The 16,658-nt window shown below is 39.3% G+C and overlaps 1 protein-coding gene across 1 annotated transcript; it reads left to right on the forward strand.

Moving 5' to 3' along the window:
- The first annotated feature begins 1,660 nt into the window (after positions 1 to 1,660).
- On the forward strand, positions 1,661 to 11,345 carry LOC147469724 (gustatory receptor for sugar taste 64a-like). Its single transcript, XM_086547779.1, has 10 exons — positions 1,661 to 1,725; positions 1,980 to 1,988; positions 2,529 to 2,614; positions 2,667 to 2,793; positions 3,201 to 3,353; positions 6,701 to 6,897; positions 8,879 to 9,041; positions 10,082 to 10,237; positions 10,761 to 10,863; positions 11,219 to 11,345. The coding sequence occupies exons 1-10, from the start codon at positions 1,661 to 1,663 to the stop codon at positions 11,288 to 11,290; spliced, it is 1,131 nt and encodes a 376-aa protein (XP_086403905.1). The 3' UTR covers positions 11,291 to 11,345.
- The last annotated feature ends 5,313 nt before the right edge of the window (positions 11,346 to 16,658 follow it).

Consider the following 16,658-nt stretch of genomic DNA (forward strand, 5'->3'; position numbering starts at 1 on the left):
TGCAGGCTTAGAGATTGGGACTAGGACGATCATTAGTGCCGGGCCTGGTATGAGGAGATGATGTGATTCTGTGCAGTAGGGTGGAATATGGATTTAGGAGAGGAGGGATTAGTTCATCCTGGTTGATGATAAAAATAGGATAGGAGGGAGAGATATATTGTGATGATAAGGATGAGGAATATCCTATTGGGAATAAGGTCGAAGGATTTGGTGATTTTGTGTATTTTTTTTATTTTTTTCTTACTCTGCCCTCCTCTTCTCCCTCCCTCCCCTCTCTCTTTCTCTCTATTCCCTTGCCATTTCTTCCGACCCAATCCTTTTCTCCTTCCCCATCTCCTCCCTATTCCTCCTCTTCTCTTCCTTCTTCCACCCCCTTTCCCCTCCTTCTCCCTCTTCGCCCTCCCTACTATCTCCTCATCCTTCCTTCTCCCTCTCTTCCTCCCTTCCTCCTCCATTTCACCCTCTCCTTCTTTACTCCCTCTCCACCTCCCCTTCCTCCCCCTGGCACCCCCCCTCTCTCATTTAACCCCCCTATCCCCCACCCCCACACGCCCGTACCTTCCTCCCTCCTCTTCCTTACCCCACTCCTACCTACCCCTACCCCCTCCCACCACCACCTCCCTTTCCCTCTTACCCTCCCCAACCCCCTCTTACCCCTCCCCAACCCCCTCTTACCCTCCCCTTACCCCCCACCTCACCCTCCCCTTACCCCCCCACCTCACCCTCTGTTTTTCCCCACCCTTACCCCCTCCACAACTCACCTCCCCACCACCTCCTCCCTTTCCCCCTTATCCCCCTCTTAAACCCTCATCCCTCCCCTAACTCCCCTCTCAATACCCTCCCCTAACCCCCCTCCCCCTCATCAGTAGGTAACACTTTCTCTCTTTTTTCTATCCTTCTTTACAACACCCATTTCACAGTCCCTTCTCTCTACCTCTTCCCCTCCTTTCTTTTCTCATATATTTCTCAGCGTTTTTCTTTTTTCTCCCTTCATTCCTCTTCTGTTTCCTCCCCCACTCACCTACCACAACACTAAACCCCCTCACAACACCATCCTTCTTCCTCCTCTCTCCCTCTCACCCCCCCCCTCCCCCCACCCCCACCTCACCCCAGGGCACGGAATCCGAGTGCCACCGAACCGCGCCTGGTTCCAACCAGTGGGCCACGTTCCTCATCTCTCCCTCTTCGGTTTGTCCTGCCGATGCGAGTGGTCACGGCGGACCGACTTCAGGGTCAGAGCTAATGGTGTCTGGTGTTCTTGTTCTGTTTTTTCTCTATTCTATTTGTTTATTCTTTTTTATTTTTTTTCTGTTTTATTTGTTTTATTCTCTTTTATTTTATCTCTTTATTTTCGATTTTCTAATTATTTTTATTTTATTATTTTTGTTTTATTGTTTTTATTTTATTGTTATTTTATTTTATTATTAGTATTTTATTTTATTATGATTATTCTATTTTATTATTTCATTTTATTATTTCATTTTATTTTATTTTTGATTTATTATTATTATTTTTTTTTAAATTCTTTTAAGTGTTTTTTGTGGAGTTTTATTAATTAAATGAGGATTAATTTTTTTGAAGTGATTTTGTCTATTGATTTATTTGTGAGGTGTGACTTGTTTTTTGTTTGTTATTTTGTTCTTGCTTAATGTTAGATATCATGTTATCAACAAGATTTATGAAACGTGCTTTGGTTCATGGTTCTAGATTTCTCTTGACACTTAAGTTTGCTTCCACTTTACTATTATAGCATTCATAAACTTACAGTTGTACAATTAAGAATATATTTTGGAATGTATCGATCTATTTCGCTAATGTATTTTTTCATTTATTACATAGTTTCCTATCTTTTTCTTTTTCTATTTTAACTATATCGTCTATCTTATCCTAAATTTTAATGAAAAGAGCTTCTCATTATTCTGTTGCATCTTTTGACTTTTCTTAGTGATCATATGCCATTTCTGAATTTATTCTCACAGATCTCTCAGGTATTTCATAAACTTTAAACTCTATATCTTGTTTTCGATGCCTTTATATATCCACATTGTATCATATACACTCTATACTCAAGTTGCTTTTATTAATCTCTCTTCTTGATTTATTTATATACGCTTTTATTTGGCTTCGAAAGTGTTCTCTTAAATCTCCTTTATAAAAACTTAATATTGTGCACTTCAATCCTTTTATTTAGATGTAAACGTATCTTACAAACTGAACTCTGTAAAAAAAAAAAAATGGTGTTATGTCTATTCTATATTTAATGCACTTATATTTACCCTTATTTTCTGTCTTATTTTCGTATTTGGCATTTACACTTCCCATTGTCTCTTGACGTTAAAGATAAATTCATAAATATTTAAACTACATCTCTAAATAAATATCAGTATTTATATTTCTTCGTTAAGCACCAAAAGCCATAATAAATAAAATGAAAACGCGATACCAAGGAAAACAAATAACATGATAACAACAAACAAATACAAATTAATGACCTTCTATCTTGACCTTTGACCCTTGACCTAACAAAGGTTCGTGCTGTGCCACTTCGTGACCTTGTACGCGTGTGTGGTGGCTGTGGCTCTGACCTGGTTTTCCCTGACGACGATGCCACAACCCCCTTTCTTCCACCTTTCCCATTCCCACGACTGTGTGGCCGGGCTCCTTCATCTTCACGGCCAAAGAGCCACAGGACTGGGTGCAGCTCCTGACTGGCACTGTCTTCTACCTGCTGGGTGCCACGGGCGCTTTTCTGCTCCTTCAGCTGGCCAGGTCACTGCCTGAGGTCATGGACAGGTCAGGATGTGTGTGTCGGGGGGATGAGAAGGGAGAGGGGTGGGGGAGGGGTGGGGGTTCTTCTTCTTCTACTCTTCTTCTGTTTCCTTCCTTTATCATTCTTCCTTGTTTTTTTCTTCGTCATTTTTGCGTCGTGTCTGTCTATCTCTGTCTCCTTCTCTCACACTCTTTTTTTTTTTTTTTTTTTTTTTTTTTTTTCTTTTTTTTATATCGCAATATCGGTCGGTATTGCAAAACGTCGCAAACCTGCACGGAAGAGATATGGCTGACCGAAAAAGATCAAACATAAACATATAAATCATATAAAAAACATTTATAAACATATTGATCTGTTGATCATGTTTTGTAACTGATAAGATACTTGAACCGCCAACTATAATAAACTCACCGCACCCACTCCTCTCCAGATGGGCGTGCGTCGAGAGGCGAGTGGGCGTGGCGTACTCATGCAAGTGGAAGGTTCTGCTGTGCATGGCAGTCGTGACTATCTCAGCCGCCGGAGAGACAACAGCTTCCATGTTCCACAACGTTCCGCGGAACACTACCGAGAATTTCTGGCTGTGAGTTTCGGGAACTTTATGTCTTTTCGAGTTTTTGTTTTCGTTTTTTTTTGTTTTTTCTTTGATTTTTTTTTTTGTATTTTGTTATTGTTGTTGTTGTTTTGGTGTTATTGATGTTATTGATGTTATTGTTCTTATTATCATTATTATTATTGTTATTATTATCATTATTGTTGTTGTTGTTACTATTGTTACTACAATTATCATTGTTGTTGTTATTATTATTATCATCATGGTTATGATTATGATAATGATTAGTATGATTATCGTCACTATTATCATTATCATAATTTTTTTCCCCCCCCCCCCACCAACCCCCCCCCCCCCTGATCATTTATTATTATCTTCATAATCAATCACCATTATCATTATCACTATCATTCCTTCATATTATTTTATCATCATCAATATACTCTTTTTTCTGTTATTCCTATTCACCATTTCTTTCATCACCGTTTTTGTTATAATGATTATTATCATCTATCATTTATCGCAATCCTCATTATTATTGCCTTTAATATGATAATAATCCCATCTGATCGCAGTATCTTAGCTCTCAGCGTCATAAGATCATTAGGAATATTCCTTATATTTTGAGAACGGGAATCACAAATCCTATTAAAACAAGGATAATTATCCTTTAAAAAATCATGGCAAAAACAAAAAAGCAAACAACGAACAAACTCTCACGTCGCTACCACCACAAGCACAACATCAGCAACAACAATAATGATAATAACAACAATTGTAACAGCAATTACAACAATAGCAACAAGCAAAGCATCAACAACAACAATCACAACAACAACAATTACATCAACAACAATTACAAACACAAAAATTACATCAACAACAATTAAAACACCAATTACAACGACAATTACAATAACAATTACAACAATTACATCAACAATTACAACAACAATTACATCAATAACAACCACAATTATAAACAACCACAATTATAAACAACCATAATTATAAACAAGCACAATTATAAAACAAGCACAATTATAAAACAACCACCATTATAAAACAACCACCATTATAAACAACCACAATTATAAACAAGCACAATTATAAAACAACCACAATTATAAAACAACCACAATTATAAAACAACCACAATTCTCTTATAACAACAACACACTAATTATCCAAACAACCACATTATTGGAACAACCACCTTATTAACTACACCACAATTATCAAACAACATACAATTTATTAAAACACCACAATTTATAATTCCCCAACACCACACAATTATTAACCAACAACCACAATTATAAAACACCCACAATTAAATAAACAACCCACAATTTAAAACAACCACCCAAATTATAAAACACACCACAATTATAAAACAACACAATTAGAAAACTACCCACAATTATAAAACAACCACAATTATAAAACAACCACAAATTATTAAAACAACCCCAATATAAAACCAAACCACTTCATCACTAAAACAACCACAATTATAAAACAACCACAATTATAAAACAACCACAATTAAAAAACAACCACAATTAAAAAACAACCACAATTAAAAAACAAACACAATTATAAACAACCACAATTAAAAAACAACCACAATTAAAAAACAACCACAATTAAAAAACAACCACAATTAAAAAACAACCACAATTATAAAACAACCACAATTATAAAACAACCACAATTATAAAACAACCACAATTATAAAACAACCACAATTATAAAACAACCACAATTATAAAACAACCACAATACATAAACAACCACAATTATAAAACAACTCTACACAATTATAAAAGCAACCCCCCACCAATTATAAAACCACCACAATTATAAACCCCACAACCCACAATTACCCCCCCCCACCAAAACACCCCCACAATAATAAAAACAACCACAATTATAACAACCACAATTTATAAAACAACCACAATTATAAAAACAAACCACAATTATTAAAAACTACACCACAACATTATAAAACACCCACAATTATAAAACAACCACAATTATAAAACACCCACACTAATAAACAACCACAATTATAAAACAACCACAATTATAAAACAACCACAATTATAAATCAACCTACAATTATATAAACAACCACACTATTATAAAACAACCACAATTATAAAACAACCATCAATATATAAAATAAACATATCCATCTAATTATAAAAATACACATACCAAACTATATTATAAAACAAACTCACAATTATAACAAACAACCACAATCTATAAAACAACCATAGACAATTACTTATATATCTCTACTTAATACCATCTAATTATAATATCATTTACAACAACTATAAAACAACCACAATTATAAAACAACCACAATTATAAAACAACCACAATTATAAAACAACTCTACTAATTTATCAAAACAACCACAATTATAAAACAAACTCACAATTTATAAAACAACCACAATTATAAAACAACCACAATTTATTGATAACAACACAATTATAACCACAACCACAATTATAAAACAACCACAATTATAAAACGAACCCACAATTATAAAACAACCACTCAATTATAAACAACCACCAATTATCAAAACAACCACAATTAATAAACAACAAGTACTCATCAACAACAATCTGATACAGAGCTAATTAACAACAATAGTTACAGCAATTACAAACAATTGCAACAACAATAATTAACAACAAAACAATATACAATAACAACAGATTACATCAACAACAATTACATTAACAACAACAGTTACATCTTCAGCAGCAAACAATTACTATCAACATTCAAATCACAACAACAATTAACATCAACATCAATCACAAACAATTCCATCAACATCAATTACATCAACATTAATCACAACAAACAATTACATCAACAACAATTACAACAAACAGTTACATTTTCAACAACTAAATTACATATCAACAACAACAATTACATCAACAACAACAATTACAACAACAATGATAATTACAACAACAATTACAATTACATCAACAACAACAATTACATCAACAACAATTACATCAAGAAGAACAATAACATCAACAACAACAATAACAATTACATCAACAACAAGTACATCAACAACAAGAATTATAGTAACAAAAATTAGAACAACAATAATTACAAGAATTACATGAACAACAATTAGAACAACAACAATTACAACAAGAATTACATTAACAACAATTACATCAACAACAATTACACCAACAACAATTACATTAACAACAACAACAATTACATCAACAACAACAACAATTACAACCCCCCCGCAAAAAAAAAGAAGAAAAAAAAAAAAAAAAAACGAATCCGTCTCAAAGTCTCGCTTTCGCTTCCAGATTCCTCGAAAGTTACGTCAAAGCCGGACACGAATTCGAGGTCGACTTACTAGGCTACAGCCAGACCCTCGGCCTTGCAATCCTCATCATCAACAAGTATGCAACATTCATCTGGAATTTCGTCGACGTGCTCGTGTTCAGCGTCGCCATTGTGCTTCTGCATCTCGTCAGGGCCTTCAATGCGAAGCTGAATGGCGGTAAGGTAGAGAGAGAGAGAGAGGGGGAGAGGGGGAGAGGGGGAGAGGGAGAGAAAGAGAGAAAGAGAGAGAGAGAAATAAGCGGCGATGCAGAGAGAGAGAGAGAGAAATAGAGAAAGAGAGAGAGAGGCTGGTCAGGGGTGGAAAGAGAGAACGATGGCGAGAGAGAAGTTCTGTCAGAGAGGGGGGGAGGCTCAGGGGAGAGGAGAGAAAGAGAGGGGAGGGGGAGTTCACATAATGGGGAAATGGGGGGCAAGGGGAGGGGTAGAAGGGATGGTTCGGAGAAGGGAGAGGGAGTTGGCAAGCGAGGGGGAGGGAGATGGGGAGGGAGATGGGGAAAGGGAGGGAGGCAGAGGGGGAGGGGAGAGGGAGAGGGGGATGGAGAGAGGGAGAGGAGGAGGGAGAGGGGGAGAGGGGGAGAGGGAGAGGGACGAAGGGCTTCATTGCCGAGCTGTAATGCGGGCAAGGAGGAGAGGAGAGAAGAACGGTGGGGCTGTTGGTGAGCAAGTTAGGATAGAGAGGGGGGGGGAGGAGAGGGAGAGGGGAGAGGGAGGAAGGGGAGAGGGGAGGGGGTTGAGGGAGAGAGGGGGAGATAGAGAGGGAGAGGGAGGATGGGGGGAGGGAGAGGGACGGAGAGGGAGAGGGGGAGAGGGAGAGGGAGGGGGGAGAAGGGGGGAGAGAGGGAGGGGGAGGGAAGGAGAGGGGGAGAGAGAGGGGGAGAGGGAGAGGGGGAAGGAGAGGGGGAGAGGAGGAGGGGGAGGGGAAGGGGAGGGAGAGGGGGAGGGAGAGGGGGGAAGGGAGGGAGATGGGGTAGAGGGAGAGTGAGAGAGGAGGGGGAGGGGGAGGGGGGAAGGGGAGGGGAGATGGGGAGAAGAAGAGGGGGAGGAGGAAAAGGAGGGGGAGGGAGAGGGATAGGGGGGAAGGGAGGGATAGAGGGAGGGGAAGGGGGAGGAGGAGGGGGAGGGAGAAGGGAAGGAGAGAGAGAGAGAGAGAGAGGGAGAGAGAGGGAGAGAGAGAGAGAGAGAGAGAGAGAGAGAGAGAGAGAGAGAGAGAGAGAGAGAGAAAGAGAGAAAGAGAGAGAGAGAGAGAGGAGAATGTAGGAGGAAAGGAAGGGAATAAGACAGCTTTAGTGTCAAACTTTGTTTCATTTAGTGGTTATTACTAATATTTATCTATTAATTATCAATCTTGAAATTTAGATTAAGAAAAAAAGGTATTATTTCAGTATCATAATGTGAATCAGAATGACTGCTGGAACGTGAGAAGACTCTCTCTTTCCATCTCTCTCTCTCTGACATACACGTTTACATTTCCTTATTCACACCCTCCGCATGTTCGTCTTCTGTCAATTCTTTCTACTACAGCTTTCTCCATTTCTCTCTCTCTCTCTCTCTCTCTCTCTCTCTCTCTCTCTCTCTTTCTTTCTCTTTTTCTCTCATTTTTCCTCCTCCTTTTCTCTTTCTCTCCCATTCCTCTCTCCTCGTCCAATATCTCTCCCCCATCCTTTCCCTCCTCTTCCTCCTCCCTTCTCCTTCCCCTCCCCTTCCCCCTTCCCCTCCCCCCTCCCCTACCTTCCCCTCCCTCCTCCCACCTTCTCCTCCTCCTCTCCTACCTTCCCCCCATCTTCCCCTCCTTCCCCTACCTTCCCCCTCTCCCCTCCCATCTTCTCCTCCCCTTCCCCCTCCCTACCTCCCCCCCTTTTCCCCACCCTCCCTCCCCCTCCCTCTTCTCCTCCCCTTCCCCCTCCCCTACCTCCCTCTCCTCTACCCCCTCCTTACCTCCCACCCCCAAACCCCTACCTTCCTCCCACCTCCCATCCCACCTCCTTCCACTTACCCCCCCCTCTCCCACCTCCCCTACCTTCCCCCTCCCCTCCCTCCCCTTACCCCCCCCTCCCACCCACCTCCCACCCCTTATCCCCCTCCCATCTCCCACCTCCCTCCACTTAAACAACCAAACAATTCAATTCATCCCGAGCCAGGCTGCCTGACCTTTGACCCCGTGACCTGGCGAGGTATCCGGCAGGACCACTGGGCTCTCCTGACCTTAGTCAAGTCCCTCAACACCGCCCTGGGGCCCCTCGTCCTACAATCCTACCTCACCAACATCTTCTTCACGCTCGTGCAGCTCTACTTCGGGCTCAGGTTAGTTGTGGTGGTGATGGTGGTTGTGGTGATGGAGGTGGTGGTGATGGTGGTTATGGTGGTAAGGATGATGGTGGTGGTGATCATGGTACTGGTAGGGAGGATGGTGGTGGTGGTGGGGAGGATGGTGGTGATTATGGTGGTGATGGTGGTGATGGTAGTGGTGAGGAGGATGGTGGTGGTAATTATTCTGGTGATGGTGGTGATCATGGTGGTGGTGATTATGGTGATGAGGAGGGTGGTGGTGGTGCTGAGGGTGAGTTTGATGTTTATGGTGATTATGGTGGTGGTGGTGATAGTGGTGATGGTGATTATAGTGGTAAGGATGATGGTGGTGGTGAGGGCGAGTTTGATATCTACGGTGGTGGTGATATGGTGGTGAGAATGGTGGTGGTAGTGGTGATCATGTGGTGACGGTGATGGTGTTGATAAAGATGAAGATAATGGTAGTGATGATTGATGAGTTTGACGAAGATGGTGGTGATGGTGATGATGAGTTTAATGTTGACGGTGTGGTGATGGCAATAATAGGATTACAATAATTATAACATTATATCAACAATGCTAACAATATTACAATAATGCTTATAATCATTATAAAAATTATAAACATCATAATAATAATGCCATCACAACTATGATAGTTTTAACAGCAACAATAACCTCTCCCCTTTCTTTCTCCCTCCCTCCCTCCCCTCCCTCCCTCGCCCTCTCTCTTCCCTCCCCTCTCTCTCTCTCCTCTCTCTCTCCCTTCTCTCTCTCTCTCTTTTTCTCTCCCTCACCCTCTCACTCTCCCCTCCCTCCCACCTTACCCCTCCTTTCCCTCTCTCTCTCTCTCTCTCCTCTCTCTCTCTCCCTCACCCTCCCACCTTCCCCCTCCTTCCCCCCCACCTCCCACTCTCCCCCCCTCCCCCCCTCCCCCCATCCCTCTCCCTCCCTCCCCCCCTCCTTCCCTCTCCCTACCATCCCTCCCCTCTCCCCCCTCACCCTCCCCTCCTTCCCCCACTCCTTCCCTCACCCTCCCCATCTCCCCCCACCAGCCGCGACCACGAACTGACCCTGATCTCGAAGCTGTACCTGACGTGGTCCTTCCTGCACCTTCTGGGTCGTCTCGCCCTCGTGTCCTTCTCGTGCGCCCGCGTCTACGAGGCGGCCGCGAGGGGCGTCGACGATGTCCTGCAGGTACCTGAGCACAGGTACGAGAGGAGGGAGGGAAGGCGGGGGGGAAGGGGTGGGAGGGAGGGGAGGGAGGGGAGGGGAGGGAGGGGAGGAGGAGGAGGGAGGGGAGGGAAGGAAGGAGGGAGGGGAGGGGAGGAGGGGCAGAGGGGAAGGAGGAGGGAGGGAGGGAGGGAGGGGAGGGAAGGAGGGATGGGAGAGGAGGAGGGAAGGAGGGAGGGAGGGAGGAGAGAGAGGGACGGATGGAGGGGATGATGGGGAAATAGAGAGGGAGGGGAGGGAGGGAGGACGGGGAAGAGGAGAATAGAAAAAGAGATAAATAAGAGAATAAAGACAATGATTGCAAGAGCATGAGGAAAATAGAAAAAAAGAAAGGGAAAGAAAAAGAGAGAAGAGAAGAGAGGAATCAGAGAGTAGATGAAGAGGAAAAAGAAGAGGAGGATGGGGTATAATAACGTATTGAACAGAGAATGACACTTATTTCGAAATGACAAATTCACTCAAACAAATATCAAAGTTACTCGTTGACTGTATCCCTTACAGATACAGCCTCGAAGTTTGGAGACTGGAACACCAACTTCGCAATGAAGTTGTGGGCCTCTCTGGGTGTGGCTTCTTCTTGGTTAATAAAAGCTTTATTCTTGCTGTAAGTTCCTGATTGTGCATAGTCATTTGATTTGCTATTTAGCTTATGAATGTTATTGAAACTTGCTTGTGATATGTATAGCTAGTAGTATTTTTATTGTCTTTGTTATTTTTTTTATTATAATCGTTATTATGTTTTTTGAGATCTGTCATCATTACTATCGTCGTTATTGATGTTATTATTACCAAAATTATATTTACAACGAACACCTTTATAATTGTCATTAAAATTGCTATCATACCATCATTGTTACTATAACCATAATTTACATATTCTTCAGAAAAACTGACATTATATTTGCTATCTTTATCATTATCATCATTATTACTGTTATTCATAATACCTATCTTTTCAGACCACAGGGGTTTTGGTCACTTATGAAGTCATCTTACTTCAGGTCAGCGGAGGTACAACGACCAATGGTTAGAGTTGTCTTTTTCGTCGGGTGTGTCGTGTATTGATGACAAATTGGAAAATATAACTGCAACTATGATGATATATTACTTTTGCATGTTTAAAAAAAATACAACAACAATCGCAACAATAACAAAAACAACAATCACAACAACAACAACAATTACAACAACAATCACAACAATCACAAAAACTTATTATGAAATAAGAAGATTTTATGAAAATATATCAGTATTGCATGTTAAGAAAAAAAAAATTCATAACTATATGGCCATTATATATAATGATATGTATAAGATTATACGAGTAAGATATAACCGTATGTATTACTGGATATAATGTAATGGTTTGGACATTTTTTCTGCTTATCCCACAATGGGAGAAAATTTATAAGATATATACCTTTAAATTTAGATGTATTCGACTTACAGTAAGTAAGACTATTAACATTTTATTACCGGATTGTGATGTGTCTACCAAACTTTAACAAAAATCAATAAGTTTTGTATTTTTTTGCTCATAATTGTCAAAGACACTAAACAATGGAACCTCAGAGTTAACACAAAGACACCTAATTTTTCATTTTACCCCCCCCCCAAAAAAAAAAAAAAGTCTTGAAATTTCCAAGAGGAAGAAATGAAAACAAAAAATAAAGCAAAACAAATAAAGTCAGCTTAATTTCTTAAATTTCTAAAAATCTTAATGAAATAAAACGGAAGAGATAGGTATCGATTGAGAAATAAGAAATAGATGAAATGCCAAGAAATAAAACGGGAAATGTGTAGAAGAGAAACTGGCTTATACGAAATAGAAAGAAACGTAAAAAAAAAGAAAAGAAAAAGTGAACAGAAGGCAACATCACCCCACCCCGCAACACCACCACCACTCCACCACACCACATACTTATACCCCTCCTCCCCCCACCCTACTCCTCCACCACAACCCCCCACGACAACATCTCAACACACATACCACTCTCCCCCCCTCCCCCCCCCCTTATCCACATCCCTACATCCCCATAGAACCCGAAAAAAAAGTAAGGATTTATCATTGAAAAAATGTTCAGTACAGACGATATTACCCTGGGAATCTTAGAGCAGCTTAATAAGATTTACACCGCAGGGAACATACCGGTTCTTTTTAAATTGGTATTTATCGCATTGCATAAAACCAGATATGACCTACATCTAAAAATCTGTTTGATCAGCCATGTGACAAAATAATCCTCAAAGTACTCATGACTAGAGCAAGGTTTCAGTTAAAGAAATGCTTAACATTCAGTGCGTCTTTGTGCAAGAGAAAGGAACTCAGAATCTAATATACATAAAGAAAACATTTATTGAAAGAAATACTGAACTGGTTTTTAAATATGTTTGTAAGATCGATTACAATAAAGATTTTACAAGTGAAACATGAACTATTTAGGAAAATTTCAAAAGATATGACTAAAGAATGGGGCTAATAAGGAACATATAAGAATTGAAGTGCAACAATCAGACATGAGAACGAATTGTGAAAAATAAATAAATAAATAAATAAAAATAAAGGAGGTTTGATACAGGTTTGCATATTCTCTCCGGACGTTTCCCGAAAGAAATTTTGAAAATAATCGAAAATAAAAATAAAGAAACAAAAAATGCAAAAAAGGGAAATTCAAAAGATAAAATAATCTGAAAAAAAATGAAACTGAAAAACGAAGAAAGTTAAAGAATGATGAAAATAACAGAAAACATCTACAGAGCAAAATTGTGATGACTTAGTATATACTTTTTGCAGACGTTACAGTTCTCAATGAACTCGGGAAAAATACTTAGAAGAATTAATAAACACTGTTAAAGAAGCAAACAATTTATTTGATTGCCATCAATGAAGAAAACGTACACACTAGAAGTTTGAGACAAAAAAGGAAATTCCAAAATATAGCAAAAAGATTAGGGAATTTAACTCTTCAATTAGCATTCTTATTCAGTATTCTTATTCTTCTTCGACAGTAGACGATAAGTTGTAATGAACAGGAGAATTGAAGAGGCAAAAAATACATCCGGGAATATGCACAAACAAGAAATCTCAATCGTGTGGGTGTAAGAATTATGAACCTAATGCCTCTTGAAGTGTCAGTCAAGCTGTCATAGACATGTCAAGCTGCCAAAGACATATCAAGCTGCCAAAGACATGACAAACTGCCAAAGACACATGTCTGTGGCAGCTTGACATGTCTTTGGCAACTTGTCATGTCTTTGGCAGCTTGACTGACACCTGTTAAAAAAGAGGAGCGTTACATGAAAGAAGAGGACATTCCCCTTCCATGGCAGATGTCAGTCGAGCTGCCAAGGTCAGTCCTTGAAAGAGAACCGACGCCATTGGCCACCCATCGGTGTCTCTTGTCAGGTCACGGAAATAAATGGGGCAGGTCAAAGGAGGAAGAACAGAAAGGATGAATAATGAATGGGGCAGGTCAAAGAAGGAAGAACAGAAAGGATGAATAATAAGCAAAACAGAGTTAGAGCAGTAGGATGAGAATGGGAATGTAGTCCTGAATAAGTGAAGCAGAATTGCACTCTGCAAATCAAAACTAACTTATGATATCATACATCTTGATTACAGCATTTTTTGTGTTTATTGATCTATTCTATTTTATTTACTTTTATTTCTTATATCTATTTCTTATCAATTTATCTTTTTCGTGTTATCTCTAAATCATGTGAAATTTATGATGAGTACATTTGACATTCATATTTAAGTGATACTTTTTACAAATTTGACTATCATATTTTGCTATAACAGCGCTTGTCACATCCCTATTTTGTGTATTTTAAAATAATTTGATTGATTACTTTCTTCTTGCATTTGCAAGTATTTGCAAGTCCTGTATTTGTTTAATATTTTTTTTGTTTTTCTCTACACATGATTATTCTCTCTTCTCTTTGTATTTTGTTTTTGCATTTTCTGTTTATTTGTATATTACACAGTTATTTTGAACTAAAAGTATCATTCTGGGCATTTTTAAATTTTTGGTAATATAAATTAAGAAAACAACAACAAATTTTCGTTTTTATTTATAAGCAATATAGATTAATCAGATTCTGTACAACAACAACAAAAGTTACTACTTAACAATGAGGTATTTAAATCCCCTTTGTATTGTGTTGAAACCTGATACACCCACCATGAGCCAGTAGGAGCTCTCCCATCCTCTTTTAATCTCATATGCAGTGCAGTTGCAGTCTTTACTTACAACTTACTCGTGTAGAATAAAGACTCCATTGGCTTATACTTGATTGGCGTGTGAGGTGATTTTGATGTTTTGGAAAATAAGTCTAGAACGCATAGTTGGCCTCCAGGAAAAAAAAGAGTTTGTGATGAAATTCAAGAACCATACATTGTTATAAAGAAAAAAAATGAAACAAATATGAAGATCAGACCATTAATATTAATAGTGGAAACATAAATCGAACACATTTTAAACTCGGGATTTAGCAATGTATTAATCAAATGTGTATCATTTGACATGTGCAATGGCGTATTAGAAATATAAGCAAACAAGAAAAAAAAGAATAAAGAAAAAGTATCATATATTATATATATATATATATATATATATAATATATATATATAAATATATATATATATATATCTATCAGAATATATATATATAATAAATCGTATATATATATATATATATATACATATATCTGTATCTATGTATATATATATATATATATATATATATATATATATATATATATATAGATATATATATATATAGATATATATATATATATATATATATACATATATATATATTATATATCATATATATATATATATATATATATATATATATCAGGGCTAAGAGTCTTGTTAACAGCATGTAGATACCATAGAGGAAAACCATAGACCATTCTATTCGTTGTTAGTTTGTGGAAAAAGTTAGTTTCTTCTCCAGTGGACAAACCGGGGCGTTAAATAGGGTTGGTCATCTAACAATATCTTGCATATGAGATGACCATATTGTTAGTCTAGACCAAGAGAACTATTCTTAGGGATGCTAAAAATATCCTTGCTGAGTACTTAATCTCATCCTCGTGAGTACTTAGCCTCTCCTTAATTAAAAGACTTTGAAAGAAAATTTTCGATATATAGATTACAGATACTTTTACGGGTTTATGAAAGGCAAATTATTTACCTGCCTTGAACTTAATCGATGTATCAAGCATTATCATATATCAATAATAAACAGTATCCCCTTTCACGGATCAGAATCAGTAGAAAATGAACAGAATTACAAATATGAAAAGAACTCTCCTAAAACCCAGACAACCTCCTCCTTCCTCAAACACTTTATCGAAGTCTCCCCCTCCAAACCGAAAGGCACAGAACCTGTAGAAAACGGAGCATGTGATGAGATGGGCGGTCCCTCCTTCAAACCGAATTGCGTCTCAGATGAAAATCGCACTGCGTATGTTGGGACACGAAACTCAGGAACTCCTGTCGGTAGCATCCGTAGCTGGCGAGAGGAAAACCGGAATAGAGCATCCGGGTCTGTTGGTAGATCTGAAAGAGGGAAAGTTTGGATTAGGATGAGGGAAGTTTGGATTAGGATGAGGGATGCTGTGGATTAGGATGAGGGATGCTGTGGATTAGGATGAGGGATGCTTGGATTAGGATGAGGGATGCTTGGATTAGGATGAGGGATGTTTGGATTAGGATGAGGGATGCTGTGGATTAGGATGAGGGATGCTGTGGTTTAGGATGAGGGATGCTTGGATTAGGATGAGGGATGTTTGGATTAGGATGAGGGATGCTGTGGATTAGGATGAGGGATGCTTGGATTAGGATGAGGGAAGCGTGGATTAGGATGAGGGATGTTTGGATTAGGATGAGGGATGCTGTGGTTTAGGATGAGGGATGCTTGGATTAGGATGAGGGATGTTTGGATTAGGATGAGGGAAGCTTGGATTAGGATGAGGGAAGCTTGGATTAGGATGAGGGATGTTTGGATTAGGATGAGGGAAGCTTGGATTAGGATGAGGGAAGCTTGGATTAGGATGAGGGATGTTTGGATTAGGATGAGGGAAGCTTGGATTAGGATGAGGGAAGCTTGGATTAGGATGAGGGAAGCTTGGATTAGGATGAGGGATGTTTGGATTAGGATGAGGGAAGCTTGGATTAGGATGAGGGATGCTGTGGATTAGGATGAGGGATGCTGTGGATTAGGATGAGGGAAGCTTGGATTAGGATGAGGGATGTTTGGATTAGGATGAGGGATGCTGTGGATTAGGATGAGGGATGTTTGGATTAGGATGAGGGAAGCTTGGATTAGGATGAGGGAAGCTTGGATTAGGATGAGGGATGTTTGGATTAGGATGAGGGATGCTTGG

The sequence above is a fragment of the Penaeus japonicus genome, unplaced genomic scaffold (assembly GCF_977035675.1).
Source record: "Penaeus japonicus unplaced genomic scaffold, GWHDUDI00000001_assembly GWHDUDI00000019, whole genome shotgun sequence".
Taxonomy (NCBI): Eukaryota; Metazoa; Arthropoda; class Malacostraca; order Decapoda; family Penaeidae; genus Penaeus; species Penaeus japonicus.